Raw genomic sequence first — 22,212 nt, 5'->3', positions numbered from 1 at the left:
CAACTCATTTAGCCGAAGACCATGGAAGTGACTTCCTCTGCTGTGAGCCACATGGACACTACAAGCTCCTGAGACCTTACACCCTGCACCCGGCCTCTGATGGAGTGAATCCTAACCCCTCAAGTGGTACCCCCTCAGGCCCTGGATCATTGGAAGTGTCTTTAGAAGTACTACTCCTGTCTAACCCTAAAACTTGGACTTAAAATTTTTTAACCAAATAGTGCTGAGAGAACTGAGTAAAGACTGGGACCTCCCTGCCAGCCAATCCAACTATGGTGCATGGCCGCTCAGCCTGACTTCATATTAGCTTCTGCTACATTCTTCCCCGTAGCAGCAAATCTTGTTTAATTAGACCCTGGGCGAAGGTATCTGGCCTATGGAGCCCTCGTCAGCTACAGTGTGCAGCACCCTGCTGGAGAGTTTAGACTTTCAAAAAAGTGTCAAAATTCAAAGGTAAAAATCCTCGTATGCGACCTCGTCCAGCAGCTCCCCGGCAACGACTCCTCCTCCTCAGACACTGCCTGCTGCCTTGCCCACCTGACCTCTGCCTCCTAAGGAACTTGTCTTCAACATTTCCTCTAACTCCAAAAGTAAGCTGAGACAGGACCTAATCCACCTGATGTATCCAACCTGCTCTCCATCACGGTCAGCCTTAACTTTTGACTTAGCCTTGGTCTTGCGCAACCAGATGCTCGTGGTTAGTAGTTTGATCTTTTAGGCGCTATTTTGCACTACTGATCTGTGTTGAACACAAGAAACAAAAAATGTACTGATCAGTGTTCAGGCACAAGTGCGCTCCACTAAACATTTCACCACAATAATCATGTAGAAGACTGTTCAAGGCAAATAACTCTATTCAGTGAGTTCTTGTATCTCAAATGGTCAGTTGGATAGCCTCCCGTTTCTTTCTGGACCCAAACAAGAAACCAACAAAGGACCCACTTGAGACCTGAATACACCACAAAAGTGGGTAAAAATAAAGAATGCTGTCACTTCAACAATTTATTTACAATCGGTCAAAGATGATGTATTCAGAAGACCTTCAGAATGCATTTTTCCACATCACATCACAATGTGTTATAAACAATCAGCAATACCCAGTATAACATCTTACCTTTTGATCTTAATTCAGTTTTGCATACCTTTTTTTCAAGAGCAGACTGTAGTAGCAGACAAACAGTCTATGCCTCCAGATCTAAGAAAAACTTGCTACTAAAAGCAAATTCCTAGGTGAAAGTCCTAGAAGATTATGAATGACCTCCTAAGTTCCCCAGGCCCTGGGGCTCCACATGATTCACAGCAAATTTACTTATATCCCAGTGCAGAGAATAAAATACTTGAATCATTTTGTATTGTATAAAAATATTAAAATATCCAATTCAATGAAAGCATGGAAAGCGGTACATGAATTATAATAACATCCCATAATATAATAATTCCCAGAAAGTGTTCCCTTTTTGCATTTCCCTAAGGCCGACAGTAAGAAATATCTAACAGTTTTATTGGTTTCCCAATTAATTGAGGTTCTTTTGCAGAAAAACAATAAATGATTGCATCACTGATAGTTCTGAAGTAAGAGGGGAGAAGCACAGATTTCAAATATTTTTCTTTAGATCGAATAAATAAATAAATACTATGCTCAATAGATTCTTCCTTATGGTCACATAAACGAAAAGGCTTTGAAGATAAACAGTACAAATTTGAAGACACTTTTCTATGATCTGCTAATGAGGACAAGTTGTTATACATAATTACCTTGTTGACCTCCATGATAGTCAGACCAGAGGTGTTATCACCCGTGGTTGTTAGTTCTTTGTATATCAAAGATCTCAGAGAATCCTCATCAACACACATACACTCACAAATGTAATGTATAACAGATGCAAAATATCTAGAGGTTAGCGATGCCAGGGGAAGTTCCAATCTTATTTTACTCCTTGGAATGGAAGAACGTAAACTTAATAAGTATCTGATTTCTCTTACATATATTTTGAGCAGTTTCGTTGATAGTCTCTTCTGGGAGGATTATTGATCCATATCATAAAGAAGGTGCTACTTCAGATTACCTTTAGCACCTGACAAATTGAACCCCTCCCCCCCCCCCATAGACATTTAAGAATCTTTGAGCGGACTATGCAATAACATGGGCATTAGTTTTCAAGTTTGAAATGTGATTTGTCCATTTTAACTTATTGTCCACAGTTAGGCCTAGATAGTTAAATGTTATGACTTCTTACAAAGTGAGACCAGCAATTTTTAAGCTTTGGCTATTGAGAGATTTACCAAATGTCATAATGTTTGTTTTCCCAAAATGAGCTTTTAGTTCATTTTGTAAATGGCATTTCTGTAGATGTGATAACTGCCTTTGTAGGGGTGATGGAGTGAGAGAGAAAATAATGATATAATGATATTTGTCCGGCCGCCATCCTGTCAGAATTCGGGACCGCCCACCATAAGGGCGTGGATCCCATGGGGGGTATTAGGATGGGCCCGCCACAGTGGCGGGCACATCCTGCATTTTTAGCATTGTGGCGCGGTGCCTGCCGCTTTGTTAATGCAAATGAAGGGGATTACCACAGGTACCCCCCGTGTGCACCCCCACCTGTACTTCACTCTGGGGGCCCGCAGGGGGCCCCTAAAGTGAATACCGCATGCCTTTCCATGGAGGCATCGCCGCCGCGGAAAGGCACCTAAAGACGCCCATCATAATATGGCTGCCGGTTTTTCCGTCCGCCGAGGTCCGTCCGCCATACTAATATGGCGGGGGGGGGAAAACGAATGTGGATGTTGGGCGGATTGCCCCCGCCAGGCTGGCGGTGGCTACCGCCAGCCTGGCGGGGGCAATCCGCCTGACATCATAATGGGCCCCTAAGTGTTGGCAGGATGGGCCATCCTGTCAGGATGACTGGGGGCGGAGCTGTTTCCTGCCAAACTTACAGTTCAAAGGGCTTGCCTGCAGCAGGCACAAAGGAACCTGGACTATTTTTGTCTTACCCCAGAGTCTGTCGTGCCTTGACAGAGGACGAGAAGACCTTTCCATAACTAGATATGAGGGTAGCATAGAGAAGGCCCCACCCCAGTTCAAATGCTGGCATCAGGTATAAATATTGGACCCTCAGAACCCCTCTTCAGTACACTCCTGGACCAATGGAAGACTTCTGAAGGACCACTAGAGGACTGCCCTGCTGCTTAATGGCCTGCCTGGTTACTTGAAGGAAATCTGAAGCAACTCATTTAGCCGAAGACCATGGAAGTGACTTCCTCTGCTGTGAGCCACATGGACACTACAAGCTCCTGAGACCTTACACCCTGCACCCGGCCTCTGATGGAGTGAATCCTAACCCCTCAAGTGGTACCCCCTCAGGCCCTGGATCATTGGAAGTGTCTTTAGAAGTACTACTCCTGTCTAACCCTAAAACTTGGACTTAAAATTTTTTAACCAAATAGTGCTGAGAGAACTGAGTAAAGACTGGGACCTCCCTGCCAGCCAATCCAACTATGGTGCATGGCCGCTCAGCCTGACTTCATATTAGCTTCTGCTACATTCTTCCCCGTAGCAGCAAATCTTGTTTAATTAGACCCTGGGCGAAGGTATCTGGCCTATGGAGCCCTCGTCAGCTACAGTGTGCAGCACCCTGCTGGAGAGTTTAGACTTTCAAAAAAGTGTCAAAATTCAAAGGTAAAAATCCTCGTATGCGACCTCGTCCAGCAGCTCCCCGGCAACGACTCCTCCTCCTCAGACACTGCCTGCTGCCTTGCCCACCTGACCTCTGCCTCCTAAGGAACTTGTCTTCAACATTTCCTCTAAGTCCAAAAGTAAGCTGAGACAGGGCCTAATCCACCTGATGTATCCAACCTGCTCTCCATCACGGTCAGCCTTAACTTTTGACTTAGCCTTGGTCTTGCGCAACCAGATGCTCGTGGTTAGTAGTTTGATCTTTTAGGCGCTATTTTGCACTACTGATCTGTGTTGAACACAAGAAACAAAAAATGTACTGATCAGTGTTCAGGCACAAGTGCGCTCCACTAAACATTTCACCACAATAATCATGTAGAAGACTGTTCAAGGCAAATAACTCTATTCAGTGAGTTCTTGTATCTCAAATGGTCAGTTGGATAGCCTCCCGTTTCTTTCTGGACCCAAACAAGAAACCAACAAAGGACCCACTTGAGACCTGAATACACCACAAAAGTGGGTAAAAATAAAGAATGCTGTCACTTCAACAATTTATTTACAATCGGTCAAAGATGATGTATTCAGAAGACCTTCAGAATGCATTTTTCCACATCACATCACAATGTGTTATAAACAATCAGCAATACCCAGTATAACATCTTACCTTTTGATCTTAATTCAGTTTTGCATACCTTTTTTTCAAGAGCAGACTGTAGTAGCAGACAAACAGTCTATGCCTCCAGATCTAAGAAAAACTTGCTACTAAAAGCAAATTCCTAGGTGAAAGTCCTAGAAGATTATGAATGACCTCCTAAGTTCCCCAGGCCCTGGGGCTCCACATGATTCACAGCAAATTTACTTATATCCCAGTGCAGAGAATAAAATACTTGAATCATTTTGTATTGTATAAAAATATTAAAATATCCAATTCAATGAAAGCATGGAAAGCGGTACATGAATTATAATAACATCCCATAATATAATAATTCCCAGAAAGTGTTCCCTTTTTGCATTTCCCTAAGGCCGACAGTAAGAAATATCTAACAGTTTTATTGGTTTCCCAATTAATTGAGGTTCTTTTGCAGAAAAACAATAAATGATTGCATCACTGATAGTTCTGAAGTAAGAGGGGAGAAGCACAGATTTCAAATATTTTTCTTTAGATCGAATAAATAAATAAATACTATGCTCAATAGATTCTTCCTTATGGTCACATAAACGAAAAGGCTTTGAAGATAAACAGTACAAATTTGAAGACACTTTTCTATGATCTGCTAATGAGGACAAGTTGTTATACATAATTACCTTGTTGACCTCCATGATAGTCAGACCAGAGGTGTTATCACCCGTGGTTGTTAGTTCTTTGTATATCAAAGATCTCAGAGAATCCTCATCAACACACATACACTCACAAATGTAATGTATAACAGATGCAAAATATCTAGAGGTTAGCGATGCCAGGGGAAGTTCCAATCTTATTTTACTCCTTGGAATGGAAGAACGTAAACTTAATAAGTATCTGATTTCTCTTACATATATTTTGAGCAGTTTCGTTGATAGTCTCTTCTGGGAGGATTATTGATCCATATCATAAAGAAGGTGCTACTTCAGATTACCTTTAGCACCTGACAAATTGAACCCCTCCCCCCCCCCCCCCCATAGACATTTAAGAATCTTTGAGCGGACTATGCAATAACATGGGCATTAGTTTTCAAGTTTGAAATGTGATTTGTCCATTTTAACTTATTGTCCACAGTTAGGCCTAGATAGTTAAATGTTATGACTTCTTCCAAAGTGAGACCAGCAATTTTTAAGCTTAGGCTATTGAGAGATTTACCAAATGTCATAATGTTTGTTTTCCCAAAATGAGCTTTTAGTTCATTTTGTAAATGGCATTTCTGTAGATGTGATAACTGCCTTTGTAGGGGTGATGGAGTGAGAGAGAAAATAATGATATTGCCTGCATAGGCCGGATAGCTAATTGCCTTACCTCCTAGAATTGGGGAAAGAGCTTTGCTGCAATTTAAAAATGATGACAAATCTGCTATGTACAGTGAAAAAAGAAGCGTCATTAGAGTGCATCCCTGTTAGAGGCCGTTGGCAGTCAGTAATTCTGCTGAAAAAGCTATTTTCGTTAACTTAACCCAAAGCCAAGTTTTATCATGCAGAGATATTTGGAAATGTAGTACAGTATGATTGACACCCAACTGTAGTATCTTCTTCTATAATTTTCTCTGATTAACTTTATTAAATGTTGATAAGTAATCTATATAACATGCATATAAAGTAAGATTCCTCCTTAGGGTTTTATTTACTAGATATTTAAGAGCACTAGTGTTATCAGCTGTTGAGTATCCAGGTCAAAAACTAGATTAATTAAAGGGAATTACATTGAGATTGGTAGCCCACATATACAAATTGTCCGATATAAATTTTCCTTCAGTGTCAGGAAGAGCATGAGGCCATAGTCTTTCTGATCTTTCTGTGAGGCTTTTTTTTGCAAGGGATATATAATGGCAAGTTTCCATGAAGATGGACTAGCTCCGATTCCAGGACCAGTGTAAATAAGCATAAAGTAAATCACCCCAGAAGGGAGCATCAACTTTAATCACATTGATTGGTATACCCTTAGAACCTGCTGCTTTCGAGGAACTTGACTTATTTACTATTGTTTTAATTTCTTCCTTAGAGATCAATAGATCAGAGTTGAAAAATAAGGAGTTTGAAATAGCATGGAGCAGCTGCAGGCATACAGGTTATTATTATGTAATTTCTGTGACTCATATGGTATAAAATAATCATTAGTGAATCTATGGGATCAGGTACCACAAACAACTAGAGGTCAAAACAATTTGGAATTATGAGTTTGATAGAGGAATGTTCATGCTGCATCTTGGTTCTGCCTAAGAATTTACTGAATTTCACAATGATAGCTCTTTCTTTTGTTCTTTATCGCGGTATCTCTCTAAGGAGTTCTTTAATTGTTTAACAATAGTCTCAGCTGTTTACGTTGTTTACTTTTTGCTATAACAATTACATGATCCCTGTTTCAAGATAACAAATCGTCTACTTGTTGAGTTTGTAGAAATAAAATTAATTATTTTCCATAGCAGTTTATCCTAATTCCAACACCAATTGTCTGCTGGGAGCAAATGCATCTGGTAAACAAAGTAAGACATAATAAAACATTGTTTGCTGAATGGCAACAACTTATAATTAAAAATAGCATTCCACTTAATTGTTCTTACATTTATTAAGTTAAAATTATCATCTGAATATAAATATTTGGTCTTCCAAGTGTATTATCTGATTAATAGTTTTATTTGTAATGGATTGTGATCACTTTCCGTAATTTGTAATATTTGATAGTATTTACACTAGGAGAAGGCAGCACAATACAATAAAATGAAATCGCGGATACTTTTGGATTTAGTAGAAATAAAAGTAGATTCTGATGGTTGCTCTGAGAGAAATTTCCTGTTCAGAGCATGAAAGTCTAGATCGAAAAATAGCTTCCACATATAATAACCTTTTGGCCTAGTGCTATATAATCAATTGGCAGTAAGAGAACCTGGGACATTCTAAGATGAATCTGTGAAATCATCTGCAGTAAGATTGATCCAATGGCTGAATGAGATTATTATTGAAATCTCTTTTAATTATAATTGTGCTGGAGTAATGATGATCCTGGATGGATTCCAATTCATCGAGTAACACTCAAATACCCACTTTATTCTTCACGTATGATGGAGAAAAATAAACATTTAATATGAAAGATGTTTTGAATTACCAATGGTGAACTGATGTTCAGTCTTCAGTTTTTTGGTGAAATAAATTCCTAAATCCCGATGTTGTATTGTGCTGAAAGGTCTGCGGAAGCAACTAATTTTATTGATAGTCCGGTGTGTTGCTTGAACTGTTCCTGTAATATGTGGATATTTTTATTTGGATGGATTTGATAATAGAATGCCCCATGATGCTATTTTAGTTTCTCTCCCTCTAATTGTTTTCACAATTGATTCAGTTGACCAGGTTATCCTGGTAATCTCGGTTTTTTAGCTCAGTTTTTAAAGAAAACTTAAAGTTATTAAATCTGAGGAAGATATTTCTCTCAAATCTGAAAACTGGAGTAATATGTCTCAACTTTTTTGACGATTAAGGATGACAAATGATTCCTGTGATATGTATTCTGGCATACAATCCAGAGTGGTAGTATATTTATCATTATTTACTGGTAACAAAGCTATCATAGGGTTAAGGGTAGGATTAAGGATGGGAAACAGATAATGGTAGGAGACTTTACACCAGCTCCTGTGGGGTAAAAATTCTATTGTTTGTGACTTCTGTCATGCTTAGTCTTTGATTACATTAGAACTCATTGTGAGGCTTTGGTAATAACTGTTTGTGGTCTTTAACCATACCTACAGTTGTGTGGGATAGAGCTTTGGTAAGAACTGTGAAGCCTTTCGCTACATTTTTCTCAATATTAGTGTACTCTGAGTTCATTTGGCATTTACTATTCGGGGAGTTGGATGCACTGAGAGCTCCATCAGAACCCAAGTGAAATGCAGCATTGGGCCGCTTAGTGTCTTTAATTGATGAAAATGTCATTGGTGCATAATTCACCATTTCAGGTGTTTTTTTAGGTCTACTGGCCTTGCCATCCGTTGTATTCCTGTACTCTGATCCATTAGCAGGGTCCATACCATTAAGTCTTTCTACGCCTTCTTTTTGGTTAAAAATCGGAAAACATGTTTCTTTGTTTTTAGTTAAATTGTAGTCAGCCTGAGCAGGACGAGGGTCTGTAAAATTAGATTTTTTGTTTAATCTTATTAGCTTTTTAAAACATCATTTACTGAAGTAGGGTCGGAATTTGTCCTTAAGCCCAATCAGTAAGAGATCAGTTGGAGCTTCATTGTGCTCTTGCTCATCCATTATTGTCTCAATTTCAATTTCCTCTACCCGACCGGGCTGACAAGCATTTAAATGTAAGCTAAAAATCAATTGACTAGCTGAGCTTGTTACGCCATCGCCGTTTATTGACCTTTACAGATTTTTTGATTTTTGTTATTAATTATTTTTATTGGTATTTGAAAGACAACTATACAGAGTTCCTTGCTTTCTTTGGTAGGATTTACAATTGACTAATCCGATGTGACGAACTGTAATTTACGCTGTAGTCTCGAAACTATACTCCATTTCTGAGATGAGTGGCTCTAAACCAACTAATTCTAGTAACAAGTTAGAGTTATCCAAGTAGTTTGCAAGAGAGTTATGAAATATTAAATCATCGTATGGATGACTATGTGACTTTTCAATGAAGTCCCCGCACCCTCCTATTGTTTGCAGCTGAGGGTGAACACCATTGATTGAATCCGAATCAGAGGTGCAGCTAAATGAATATACATGTTGATGCATTATGTTGAATAGAGCAGTCGTTGTAGTTTTGTGGTGTGCAGGAGAAGAGTGAAAGATTTAACTTCGTTGGGAATCCTGCATGTCTTAAGGCTGTGGGCTCCGTAAGGATAGATTCTGTTACAGTGAAGCAATCTTTGATTGAGCTTTGCTTTATTGATATGGCTATAAAAGTGTTAGATCTTGATTGCGTGGGTGAATAATCCAGTCTGTCAACATCATGCTCTTATCTTCCGAACTTCCTTCTGGCATGCAAATTGGTTTGGAGTATGAATTTTAACAGATTTCTTTTGCAACCTGGTATTCATCTCAAATGTCCCTCAGGACACACAGGACACAGACAAAGTCAATAGGGTAAATCTTGACTTATTTTGAACCGCTCCTGGTATAATAGAGTTGCAGGGGAACACTGGAAATTAGGTTTTCTGCAACCCTTAATGACTGTTGTTACTAGTTGCTTCACATTTGTTGCAGACACATATCGTCTGATAAACCTCTGAATTTCCTTAACACAACCCTGAAAGAACCGCCGCCAACATGTGAAGAGAGAGGAGACGTGACTGGGCCAACCAGCCTACCATTCAAAACCTCTTGTCAGTGTTAATCGCAGAATTTCCCCCTCTTAGCCGCAGCCCTGCCTCACCATGCACACTTTGCTTGGTGTATGCAATCCCCTGTCCCAAGAATCTACTGCTTCTTACTCTCCAGGAATCCTTCATGCGCTGACATGCCTGCAAAGCCTCTCCTCGCCGGATCCTCAACCATCTCTGGGAAGAAAATCTACAGCCCACAGAGCGGTAAATAGAGTGGGTAGTAGTAGGAGAGAGGTGTCCTCTATGACTCTGCTAAACTGCCCAAACTGGCAGGCAAGCAAGGCGTACCGTAGCGACCAGTGACTTCAGATAGAACAGCACAGGCAAGTGTTGGCCTCATATGGCAGGCCCCCTTCCCAAGTAATCTCAGAGGGGCTGTGCTGAGGCGGGTAAAAATCTGGCGGCAAAACTGAGAGAAAACAAAGGGAGCTCACCTGGAGACCCGCTGCTGACCATCTGGCTGGCTGGGGCTCTGGAATGCTGGGACACACACTCCAGCCTTTTTTCACACTGGCAAGAACACAGTAACAAGTAATTCCTTTTGCCTCCCACACCTACTAGTCCACAGAACAAGCCTCACCGCAGTCTGCACTGGGGCCATGGCCGCCTGTCGGATGCATCTTGTGATGAGAAGACCCGACCGGCAGTCTTTCAGAACACCCTGCTCCATTCTCCAATGCTAAACACTGAACAGACACACACCCGCCTCAACCGCTGCTGCCTCCCACCAGCCCAGACTCGCTAGTGGCTTCCACTGCCAGATAAAGTTGGATCAGTTGACCTAGCCAGGAGCCGGTGGTCTGACCAGTAACAGGCAGAAATAAGCGGTGGGTTGGTATGTTGCTGGAGGAGGCGTGAGGGCTGCGTGGAGCAGGTAGGGACAACGGCAGCACACCCAAACCAATGGTGGAGCCCCCTCGGCATAACAACCACTAGCCACTTCTACAGCTTCGGTCCCTGCGCAGGTGCTGAAGTGCCAGGATTCTCGGCTTGCTCAGCTCCGACTCTACAAGCATCTCTGTGTGTGCCATGCACCGTGCTCCTCCTTCCTCATCCAACAGTAATGCGCCCTTGTTTGTTACTGGACTCGCAAATGGCTTAGTAACAGAGATCTGCTGGGAACTGTACTTAAGAATAACATACTTGTGAACTGTGTTAGAAGAAAGTTTCCTTCAGATGAGAGACTTCTTCTATTTAGCAAACATTCATGGTTGTTAGAACTAATGTTTCATGAAAGCTAGAGTGATACATTAGCGGAAATAATTGTTTACTTCTTCCACAGCCAGTCTCCTGGTTTCAGAGACATCCTACATTTCTATTGTGCCCTATGTGCAGTTGCACATAAGACCTTTGCAAGCCCATCTCAAAGATCAATGGTGCCAAAGGTTTGGGGCTTGGAGGACACGCTGACATTAACTCCATCAACACTTCAATTACTTAACTGATGGAGACCCATGAAGCGCACGATTTAGCCCATAAAGAAACAAATTCCCTTACAGTGAGTAATGCAATGTATTTTGGCGACAGAATGGGAAACACATATGGTCCAATGAATGAACCAAGGTGCCTGATTGGAAAAGAAGGAGTAGCTCGACAACATGCTGCATGGGAGGACCCATCATTAAGGCTACAATTCATTCTACACAAAAATGATGTGCTTCCTCAATAAAGAAGTGAGAACAGAATCGATGAACCTCTGGAAGGAGGCTTGGTCAGTGTGGAGCTTGCCACAGGGCTAAGGATTGAAAATTAAAACAATACCCTTTCCAGGCGAGTTCAAATGGGTCAATTCAAAGACATTTTGTTTCTATAAAACATACAGACCTCTTTGAAACAGGTGAAAATGCAAAATGCAATCACTTAGCATTCTGGCATACAGAATGGAACACCAAGAGGTAATGCCCTCTTAATCTGCTGCTCAGACATTTTTCTTTATTCATTTACCCAATCTGACTGAAGTTCCTGCTGTAATTAAAGCAATACCGAATGGGAATTCACCTCAGATCTGAACTCCAACATAATCATGTCAGTGATTATTTCCAATAAGAGATTGCATACTGACCAGATCTCTAGTCCAGGATGAATGGCAATGTTCACTATCACGGTGTTCCTCCATTTTATTACTATTAATATATTTCGTTTTTAAAGCGCACAATTACCCATAGGGGTTCCTGATGCTATCCAACTAATACTTTCTGCAGCTCAACACGTATAATAAGAAATAGCCAAATTAGGCAAATAGATAGGTTTTCAATGCTCTGCGAAATTTTTAAAGGTCAGGCCTGAGCGGTCGCCACATAGAAGGCCATATCAACCAGACGTGCTCTACGAAACATTCATATTATGATCAGACAAGCAGAGGATGAGCGAAGCAGTCTGGAAGGACTGTATAATTTAAACCTAGAAATGTAGGAGGTTTCAATTAGTGGGTAAATAGTTTTGTGAGCCATTCAGAGGGCCTTAATCTGGCATGCCATATTGATAGGCAGCCAGTAAGCTATCTGAGTAGGGGTGAGACACTGTGAAGCTTTCTCCTCGCAAAAATCAACCTGCCCGCCGCATTTTAAATGAGTTGTAACCTCTCGATGAGGTATTCCTGAATTCCAACAACAGCTTCTGTCTGGAGTTTTCTTTCAAGCAGAAAATGTGTTGACATCAACTTACTAATGTGCACCTCAACTAAAAGTCTTTGATCAAATAGTACCCCTAAATTCTGAGCTGAAGTTACACCCAAAGAATGGGGCTACCAAATAGGAGAACAGTTAGAGGAGGTCCCAAAAACTAGGACTTACTTATTGTCTGAATTAAGTCAGAGAGAGTTATCATCATCCAACTGGCCCCCTAAGTCATGCAACTCTTGAAATGCTTCTGAAGCTGAGTGTTATCACCCTCCATGCGGATGACAATTTGAGTGTCATTACCATAACCACAGAATAGTCCAAAAGGCTGCCAACTGCACTGCCTGCGTTCTATTCTACAGAAAAGGTTCAAATCCTCTGAGTGACTTGTCTCTGAGACCAATATTGGCAAGTCTATCCAATAAATAGCATGTGAAACCTTTTCAAATACGACTGACTAGTGAAGGAGTATAAGTGCTGTAAGTTTCCAGGATCACCCATATATCATTAGTAGCTGCTGTAAGTATGGTTCCATGCTAAAGCAGTATTGAACACCTGATTGATGCATATTATACACACCTGTTCCCTCACTGTGTCAGACTAACTGCACATTAACCCAGCTTTCCAGCATTTTAGCATTTCAGCAAAAAGTGGGAGAAGAGAGATGGGAGGATAATTGGAGGCAGGTACCACCTCACTGTTTAAGGAATTGTTGCATATCATGGTAATCCAGGGTGAAAGCAAGGGTGCCATCTCTTTAAAAATCATGATAGAACAAGGGTTGAGAGGAGAACCTGATCTAATCATGCAGATTTTAGATGCAATTCAGTATTATGGCATTCATCCTGAATAGCCTCAGAACAGATATTTAAAACTAACTCCAAATGTATTAAACATTCTCAAAAGAGATAAAAGGCCATTAGTAAGATCTTCCAAGACCACTGACCCTACAACATGCTACAATGAGCTAGTATCATCTTAACCCCTTTACTTAAGCAAATCTGGCTTATTTTTCTTGAGCCCAAAAATAAATCAAGCTGCCATTACTGCATGTAGACAAGACTTTGCTTAAACATCTTGTTCCATGAATCCAGTCATTAAAGATATTTTGCTAGATCTAAAAAAGTTCTTCCAGAACAGGGAGAACAGTGTTTATCGCTGGAAATTAAATGTAGTTCTTTACAAATAGATTATGCTTTTGATTTCCCACAACTGTCTTGCAAGCCATTACATTGTCCAGAATGGTGATCAGAACAAATGTTGTTTGTGCCTATGATCCGTTTAATTAGAACATTTTCTCATGGACACAATCCTTCTTTACTTTCAGAAGTATTTTCAGATTTTTATAAAAATCAATACATTTGTATTGTATTGCAGAAGTTACGAACTTCGTCATACCCTTGACAAGGCAGTAAAATGCCCTAACTTCCATTAAGTTGAATCAGAATGCTTGGTTAGAAAATGTTGGGTGTGATTTGCGGACTTTTCACTGTGGGACAAACACCTACACACTCTTGATGTCCCTGTTTGCCCTGAAGTAATTACTTCTTTTATTTTACGGTAGATGCCTCTCCCCCCAAACTTCTCCCCACCCTGCCCATGGACATTTTGCAACTTCCATCTGCAGCACTATTTAATTAGGTGCTGATGTGCAGGTAACAAAACGTCAGTCGCAAAAACAATCACAGCAGAGTCTGCATACCGTTGGATGTAGATAGTCCTAGATTGGATACCTTGGGTAAAGTGCATGAGGTTTAAAGTCACTATTCAAACATGGTATGGCATATGTACTTCCAAATAATTGTAATGTCCATCAGAGAGGGTGAGAATAGCTGAATTCATATAGTTCTTCTTTCCAACCTATACATTTCACTGTGTACTGATGTTATATGTATAGGAAGAGCCAGGATTTTAGTATTCTCTGGTATTCCAGGTGATTGTTCATTCTTGTTCAAGCTGGCCTCACATTTCAAAGCTTGCTGGTTTGGAGGGTGATGGAGCTATCTCCTGTTAGTGACTCTTAGAACAGTGGGACAGTTAGATTAGAAGGGGGGGCAACGTGAAAAGCAAATGGCCTTGTCTTGCATTTGGTGTTGAGTTTTCCATTGAAGAAAAGGATATCAATTCATGGATTGCCTAATGAGTGATATACCTTGCTTTGAAAGTGATCCATCTAGACAAGGCAGCCAGGGTAAGGACGAGGGCCTATGGGTGATGTGGCTTCATTTTTGAGAAGCTGTCTAGTAGCTTCATTCTGAATTCTCTGTAGTTTCCTTACTATTTATTAATGGGGGCTCCAAGACATAGTCCAGTGGCTTTATCAAGCTGGTTAATGATAGAGTGACCTTTTTGAGAGAAGCCAATATGTGAGAAAATTTGCCAAAGTTATCTCTTGTAGGAACATCTTTTAAAGAATTGATTATCATGTTGCATAAGTCAGAGTCCATCTTCACCTCAAGGTTTTTCATGGTTCTTACATTTAGCGGAGTAAGATGGTGGTCGGCCCTAATTCTTGATGCCAAATGGCTGAGGGATGATAGTTGGTTTATTAGCTGCATTCTAGCATCTCATTTTTTTAGGTATTTAATTGCGGATGTTTGACAAGCATTTAGGGGTCAATTGCTTACAGGCACTGTCCGATAACAGGAGGGTAAGATCCTGATGAGGATGGAAGGATCACTCAAATGGCAGGTTGTATAAAAGAAATCCAGGTTTATTAGTAGGGAGAAGAAACCCATCCACAGCTCCACATCCATTACAGATAACAGCCTTCAAACTTTTAAACAATACATTCTATCACCTGGGAGATCAAGAATCATCACAGAACTCCTACTGATACAGAACTATGACATAAGCAGAGGAGCATGTTGCAGCATGCCACATTCCTTCCCCCGTTAACAGAAGAGAAAAACAAATATAATACAAGAGAGCGAAGAATAGAAGCGATAGAACAATTCATAAATTAGGATCCAAAGTCTTTTAAATAACTTGGCCTTTTAAAATTCCTAGAAGAAATGCATAGGGAAACAGAAACATCTGTACTCACAACAAATTGTCCTCACCCCGAATTGGTAAAAGATAACCTTTTCAACTCCTTAGATGGCGTTCTCCGCATTAGCGGGAAGGGAAAAATTCCTTTTGTTATTTAAGCCTCACACACCCTATTGGTGTCATGCTTCATCATTGGGTTCACCATGACTCCTAAAGGTCATCGTGGGCTCGACCATATTACAGGGAGCTCTTAGGAGATGTAGGCATGGGGGACTTATAGATTAAAGTCCTACTGCACCGCCAGGCATCCCTTTATTAGTGGTGGTGTAGTGGATATTAAAAAAAGTTTAAAAGATGCTAGCTAGGAGGTTATGGCCCTGAGACCCTAAGAGACTGCCAACATGTTTCAGCACAAAGAAGTTGGCCAAAATTGGTCCCGAGCTTTAGTCAGGGCAAATTCAAGATTCCCTCCCTGGTATCAATCAAACACAATATTCGATGACCTATATTTTAAATTTTGAAGATGCAGAAAGCTGTAATCTTCGTGAAAATTGTTATATGCAGTGAAAAACAATCGTAAGAGGGAGAATACTTATCTCCACTTATTTTTCTGTGAAAAAATTCCGCCCAACTTGAGGAAACTATAAGTATCAACGGGGTCCCGATGGGGTAGCCAGGTAGTAATACGTACTCATCTGGTCCTGCCCAGCGAATAAACCTATTTGGTGTGTCGGTTACTGAAACAGAAACATCAGCAGCATCCTTTGCAGTTACATATTGATCACAGAACTCACCCCCTTTGTACACAGAAACTCTGTTCAAATTCCAAACCCTGTGATCCTGAGTTCTGACTGCATTTTTGAAAACTTTTATGACTCGTATGGGCTTGGAAAACTTAACCTTAGTACCAGGTTGCCTGATGACAACTAAATCACCAACAGAGACCTTGGTTTCTTTAGCAGCTTTCTTAGAATCAAAGTATGTTTTCCTGGATAAGCATCTAGCCTCTTCCCTATTACACCGTTCAGGAGAGATTTTCTCAGATGGAGAGACAGAGGCGGACTCTTTAAGATGCCTTAACCACAAGGGCTCAACCAATGTTCATGGAAACCAGCCTCCAAAAAGAACAAAAGGTGACTTCCCAGTAGTACTGTGTGGTGTCACCCTATAACTTTCAACTTTCTTAAGAACCTCCTCCTTCCAATTGAGACCAGCACTCTTTGACCAAGAGATGATTTATTTCAAACCCCTGTTAAATCTCTCAACTATATCATTTGTCTCTGGGTGGTAAAGAGAACACTTTTTATGCCTGATGCCATGATTTTTGAGGAATGTCTCCATGTCACGTGAGACCAACTGAACACCATTATCAGTGAGAACGGTATTAGGATAACCTTCTTTGGACATTAGAGAATCTAAAAATTTGATAACATGAAAAGTTTCAATGTTAGTAGTAAAATGAACTTCAGGCCATCTAGAGAACAGATCAATTAGTACCAAAACGAAAACCTGTTGACCATTAGAGTGAACTGGCCCAAGTATGTCCAAAGCTACATCTTTCCTAGGCCCAGACGGGAGGTCCCTTGCAACCATTGGCTGAACCCTTGTAGATTTCAACGTTTCGCTCATGGAACATACAATACAATCCCTCACCACTCTTTCAACATGTAAGTCCATAAATGGCCACCAGTACGAGGAGAGAAGCTTCTCTTTAGTTTTCGACATTCCAGAGCGTGACTTGTGTGCTAGCTCTATTAAGGTTTGCCGAAGTTTTAAAGGAGGAACAAGTCTAGTACCCCGTAGAAGCAAACCAGCACAAACGGCCAACTCATCTCTCAGGCCCCAAAACTTCCCAGCCTCTTCTGATGCTTGTTTCCTTGAGTGCCAACCTTTATGAATAAGGGTTAACAGTTCTGAAAGAACAGAATCAGTAGCAAGTTCTAAGCGGCATTGGTGCTCATCAATAATCTCATCCTCAGCAACACAGACATGAATGTGATCCTCATTATTATCCTCATCTTGGACACAATTTTCAACCTTTCTCACAAGTCTAGAAAGTGTATCAGCTATGCCATTCTCTATACCAGGAATGTATCTTATGTCAAATCATGCTCCTGGACCGCTATGACCAATTTGGTTATTCTGCTAGAGACCAAGTCTAACCCTTTCTTCCTGAAGGTTTCACAGAGGGGCTTGTTTGTGATCAGTATTTATTACAAACTTGGTACCCCACAAAAACTTTATACATTTCTTAACAGCCCAGATTACAACCAAAGCTTCCCATTCAATTACGGAATAGTGAGAATCCGCATTCTTCAGACAACAAGAGAGAAACATTATAGTTTGCATTTCCCCCTCACCTTCCTGCTGAAGAACAGCCCCCAGACCTTTGGGACTAGTGTCAGTAGTAAAAAAGGACGTCTTGGAAGGATCAAAACGTTTGAGTTTAGGAGCATTACTGAGGTTTTCTTTAAGGGAATCAAACTCAAGATCACACTCTTTAGTCCATTTGAAATCTACACCTTTTTTCAAGAGAGACCTCATACAACAACTTTTCTCAGCAACATTCTCAATAAATGTATTGTAATACTCTATCATCCCAAAAATCCTGATTTCCTTCTGTCACCCAGCTACTGCTGTCACAAATCACAAGCCTTCAGAGCTGTTCCAAAGACCACTTAATGTCTCCTAAACACTCAGCTTCAAGGAAATGCCAGAATTTACCTCCCACCATTTCTTTTTGTCTACGTAATACTCAACCTATGTGTAACAAAATAACCAACATCACTGTGTTAGTCACACCTCCTAAACTCTTCATAGCTATCACCAAAACATCTGATTTATCCTAATGACAAGACACAAGCACACAAGCTGCTCTCCACATTATTTTCTACACTTTGTCTCATACATCTTTCTGCAAAGGTAGTGGGGACGGCCTCATCCTCAGAAAGTTTGTCCCGACCACCTCATCCCTGTAGCCGACCCCTCATTATAAGTTCTCGAATTCTGCCTCATTACTACTTTTCTCGTCTTAATCATCTGCCTTCTAATCTGAGTTAATTGATCTTTATTTTAAGATGTTGACTCCATACTAGGAACTTTATCTCCCAACACTCCCTTCATAAATCCAGGAGAGTTCAACCTCGAGGTCAAATGTTTAACACACTCAGCCATGTTTACCTAATTGCTTTCTTACCATTCACTTCTAAATATACATTCACTCGCCACGCACACATGGAAAAGGAGTAGATCATATTTTCATGTTTTGACCTCTCACCAACACATCCCTTTTCATCAACACATCTACCATCCTGCAATTCTCCAAATAACAAAATATCAGCAGAAGAAAACACTATCCCAGTGCCTTACCCCCATACTTAAACCACAGACCAACTTAATTAAGATCTTGAACCTCGATGCTTTTAAGAAACACCGAGGACTTCCTTCAACCACCATTAGCCTATACCGAAACTGCTCACTCCATTTAACTTTGGCGCTTTCATAACCATTCTACTAAGACAAAACTGTGAGCACTTCTCTGCAAATGACATACATCAGAAGCCCCTGACCACGTGAAAGATTGTAGATTAATCCTAAATCTGTTCACATCCAAAATGAACTCAGATAACTCTAACTAGTTTCAACATTTGATTACCTTCTTACGCTCCTACAAACCAAGTCTTGCTCATACCATGAACCGTCTTCTCTCCTCACCTGGCTTCTCATTCGTCCACCTCCCTCTTTCTGTCTCTGACTGTACAGCCTTTTGCTCTTCCAAGTTCACTAACATTAAAACCACCTTAGATTCGTTCCTGTGAGTCCTAGTTCTATCATCATACTCCCCATCTTCTTTCCTCAATAATACAACAAAAGTATCTGTCCTCCCTCCAACGTCTTCAGCAGAATGTCTTGCTATAATTAAGAACACTAGCCCCCGCCTATGCATCATCAGGCCCTTTCAACCCACAAGTCATCACACCTCTTGCTTTCTGATCTTTTCTCACATTCTAACATCACCCTTCAGCTATTTTCTTAGCTCTGAAACGTACCATCAATGCTTCAAGTATACCATGTAACTCAGCAAACTATTGCTCGGTATCACAACTCTTCGTTTCGACATTTTAATATATGGTCTCTTTACCCCCCTTCTTAAAGGGAAGCTAAGATACACTTAAGGTGTCACTTCACTACTTACTTATCTAAATATAATTGGGATTTGAAACTGTAGATCATATTTTGCTCTATGCCGTGTGTGTCCGTCTGTGTGTTAATACGCTAGTAGTAACAACCATGCCTATAACACTATACATACATTTTCCCATTTAATGGCAAGTGTTTATTACTGCCCGACTGAATACATTTTATACACCTTAAAATAACAAAGGACCAGGCAAAAAATCTCCAAGGATCTAGATTGATGCTTAGCAGGTTGGTACAGCTGTTTGTAGTGGGAGCATAAGCCGTAGAGCTATTTCGCAAGTATTGTATCTTGTGACATGCCAGTTACTCAAGGAATTCTGCAATAGAATCGTTAATCCATTCAACTGTCTTGCAAGAACACAAATCTGTAACCCATCATTATTGAGATGTTGACTTATTACTTACACGGAACCTGTCTGTAGTTGGTGTCAGTGCTGCGCTGGCAGAACCATAGCAACTGTATGGTCTCACTGGGGGAAACATCTATTACCACGCTGTCAAAACCACGCAGTGCCTTTACAACGCAGTCAGAACCACGCAGTGCCTTTACAACCTGGGCATTACAACGACTGGTGATACCACAGCCAACTGCCCGAGCCACAAGAACAAAGGGTTGACACAGTATGGTAGAGCTTCAGGAAAGTTGGTGTGGTCATTTGGGGACTTTCAGGGTGAGACCCATTTATTTGTCAGCCGCTTTAAGTGGCCTGGGTTCTGTCACTCAGCACCGGCAGTTCTAAAAAGCAGGAGCTGAGAAGGGTCCCCATTGGGCTCTCCATTTTTACCCTCACCCCCAGGGCGAATTTTTTTGGGGAACTCTGCAGCAGTACCACTGCTCAAAGCCTTTGGTGTAACTTCAAAGAGACTCTGTATAGTTCTTTCACGGTCATTTCAAAACTGAAGCATTTTCGATATTATCTACAACGAAGCCATAGTTGTTGTTGTTTTTTTTATACAACTAACACCCATTAACAGAGCCAATGGTCCTGGTTTGTTATAGATATATTGTTACTTGTTGCATTATATATATGGATACAATGACAGAAACAGCAAAATACTGGCCGGGCGGCACACTATGCTAAGCGCATAATTTAGCTTATGTTTTTTTAAGCCACGCTCCTAATTACACCGTCCACGCCCCTTTGAGAGACCCCCCTCAGTTTTTTCATTCCACTTAAAGCCCCGAGCACCATCATAACACACTGGTGTGCAACTCCAACTGCACTCAATGCACATGCAGGGGGAAGAGAACGCTAGTGCCCTTTAAGCGACCATGAGCCTTACTGGTGCGTACTCCTTCGCTACCTAGTCACTTGCGCAGCAAAAAGAAGACATTCTAGCACCATAGCGCTCTCTGACATTGCACATTGGATTATATGGTTTAGCTATAAAGTGAGTAACATGTAGGGATCAGCGTCCCCCTGTGAAATTTTAAGCTACTCCGTGTTTGGCTGTGCTGCATGTTACAAGCATGGGCACGCCCATTACTATCCAGTAATTATGTGATAATTTGGCCGGAATTGACCCCCTAATCTGTCTGAGAAATTATTGGGGGAAGTGTTCCACTCCACAACCCCTCAAGGCACTCCCCACATTCTCTGAAGCAAATTAAATCTAGATTAAAACTGTAAATGGCAACCTTCAGAATGAATCAGCTGTTTGGACTATATTTTTGTTGCGGTGTGACAAACTTTTGAAAAGGAAATCAATCCTTTGCTCACACGTTAGCCCTTTTTGTGAAGATCTTAACCTAGAATTAAGCAGGCAGCCCCTGGCACAATTACGCCCACTGCCAATTCAAATGCTCCCCACCCAAGTTAAAAGACCCCCTTTCAACCTGGCATGCACCCAATAAAAACACAATATAAATACATATAAACAGAATAAATGAATAGAATCTCTAAACTACCTAAAGACTTTATTGTTTGTTGACCCCCCCCCCCCCCACCTCATTTGCAGCGTTACCTGCCCAAGGTTTTTGGCCACGTATTTCCACCTGATGGAGGGCGTTCTGGAAAGAGAAACATAAAGGCTATGTTATTACCGCTTTCTAACTGGGCAAGTACTGAATAATGAAACTGTAATTAGGCATTCCCATCCCAGGCACACATATTCCTTTCTCATTGTGCCTCTGAGATTTGCATAATACGTTATGTGTTGATGTTGGTAGTATATTCTGATAATCAAATGGGCAGGAGCGGCCTATGCAGGTAAGCACAGTAGGGCGGGGGAGGGGGACGTGTACAGATGACGGAATAAGGCAAATTTAATAAATAAATAACTCATATTCCGTCGTCTGTCACCATCCCCCCTCAGCGCCTCGCCTCACCCCACCCCACGGCGCTTCCCTGCACCGGCCGCTGCTGCAAATGGGCAAAGCTGAAAAGGATGTTATCATGGTACTAATGTACTTAATTAATAAGAAATGGCAGTATGGATTCCACTGTCAGTGATGATATGTTGCCTGTCTTCTTATGCTGAGGGTATATCTAGGGTGGGGCCATAGACTGAACACTTTGTTAAACCACTGTGTTGTAAGAAACTGTGGTGTAAACCCTGCATCCTCTGCAGTTTGCTCTGTGAGTGAGAGCCGTTAAAGCAGCGTTCATTAGCAGTAAATAAAATCCTTAAAGAGATAGTGTATTTAAGCAATTATTTTGTCACCTTTGTTAGTTCCTCTAATTTGCTTTTGGCATGCTACGTCTGTATGGTGGAATCT

The 22,212-nt window shown here is 41.0% G+C and overlaps 1 protein-coding gene across 1 annotated transcript in view; it reads right to left on the bottom strand.

Moving 5' to 3' along the window:
• SOAT2 (sterol O-acyltransferase 2) overlaps positions 1–22,212 on the bottom strand; it is a 463,801-nt gene that overhangs the window by 153,384 nt on the left and 288,205 nt on the right. The window contains exon 9 of the mRNA XM_078687322.1: positions 21,459–21,504. Coding sequence (XP_078543448.1) covers positions 21,459–21,504 — 46 coding nt within the window. The remainder of the gene's footprint in view (positions 1–21,458; positions 21,505–22,212) is intronic.

Source organism: Lissotriton helveticus, chromosome 1_1 (genome assembly GCF_964261635.1).
Source record: "Lissotriton helveticus chromosome 1_1, aLisHel1.1, whole genome shotgun sequence".
NCBI lineage: Eukaryota > Metazoa > Chordata > Amphibia > Caudata > Salamandridae > Lissotriton > Lissotriton helveticus.
The sequence above is the reverse complement of the archived record's forward strand: the minus strand, read 5'-3'. Positions and strand labels throughout refer to the sequence as shown.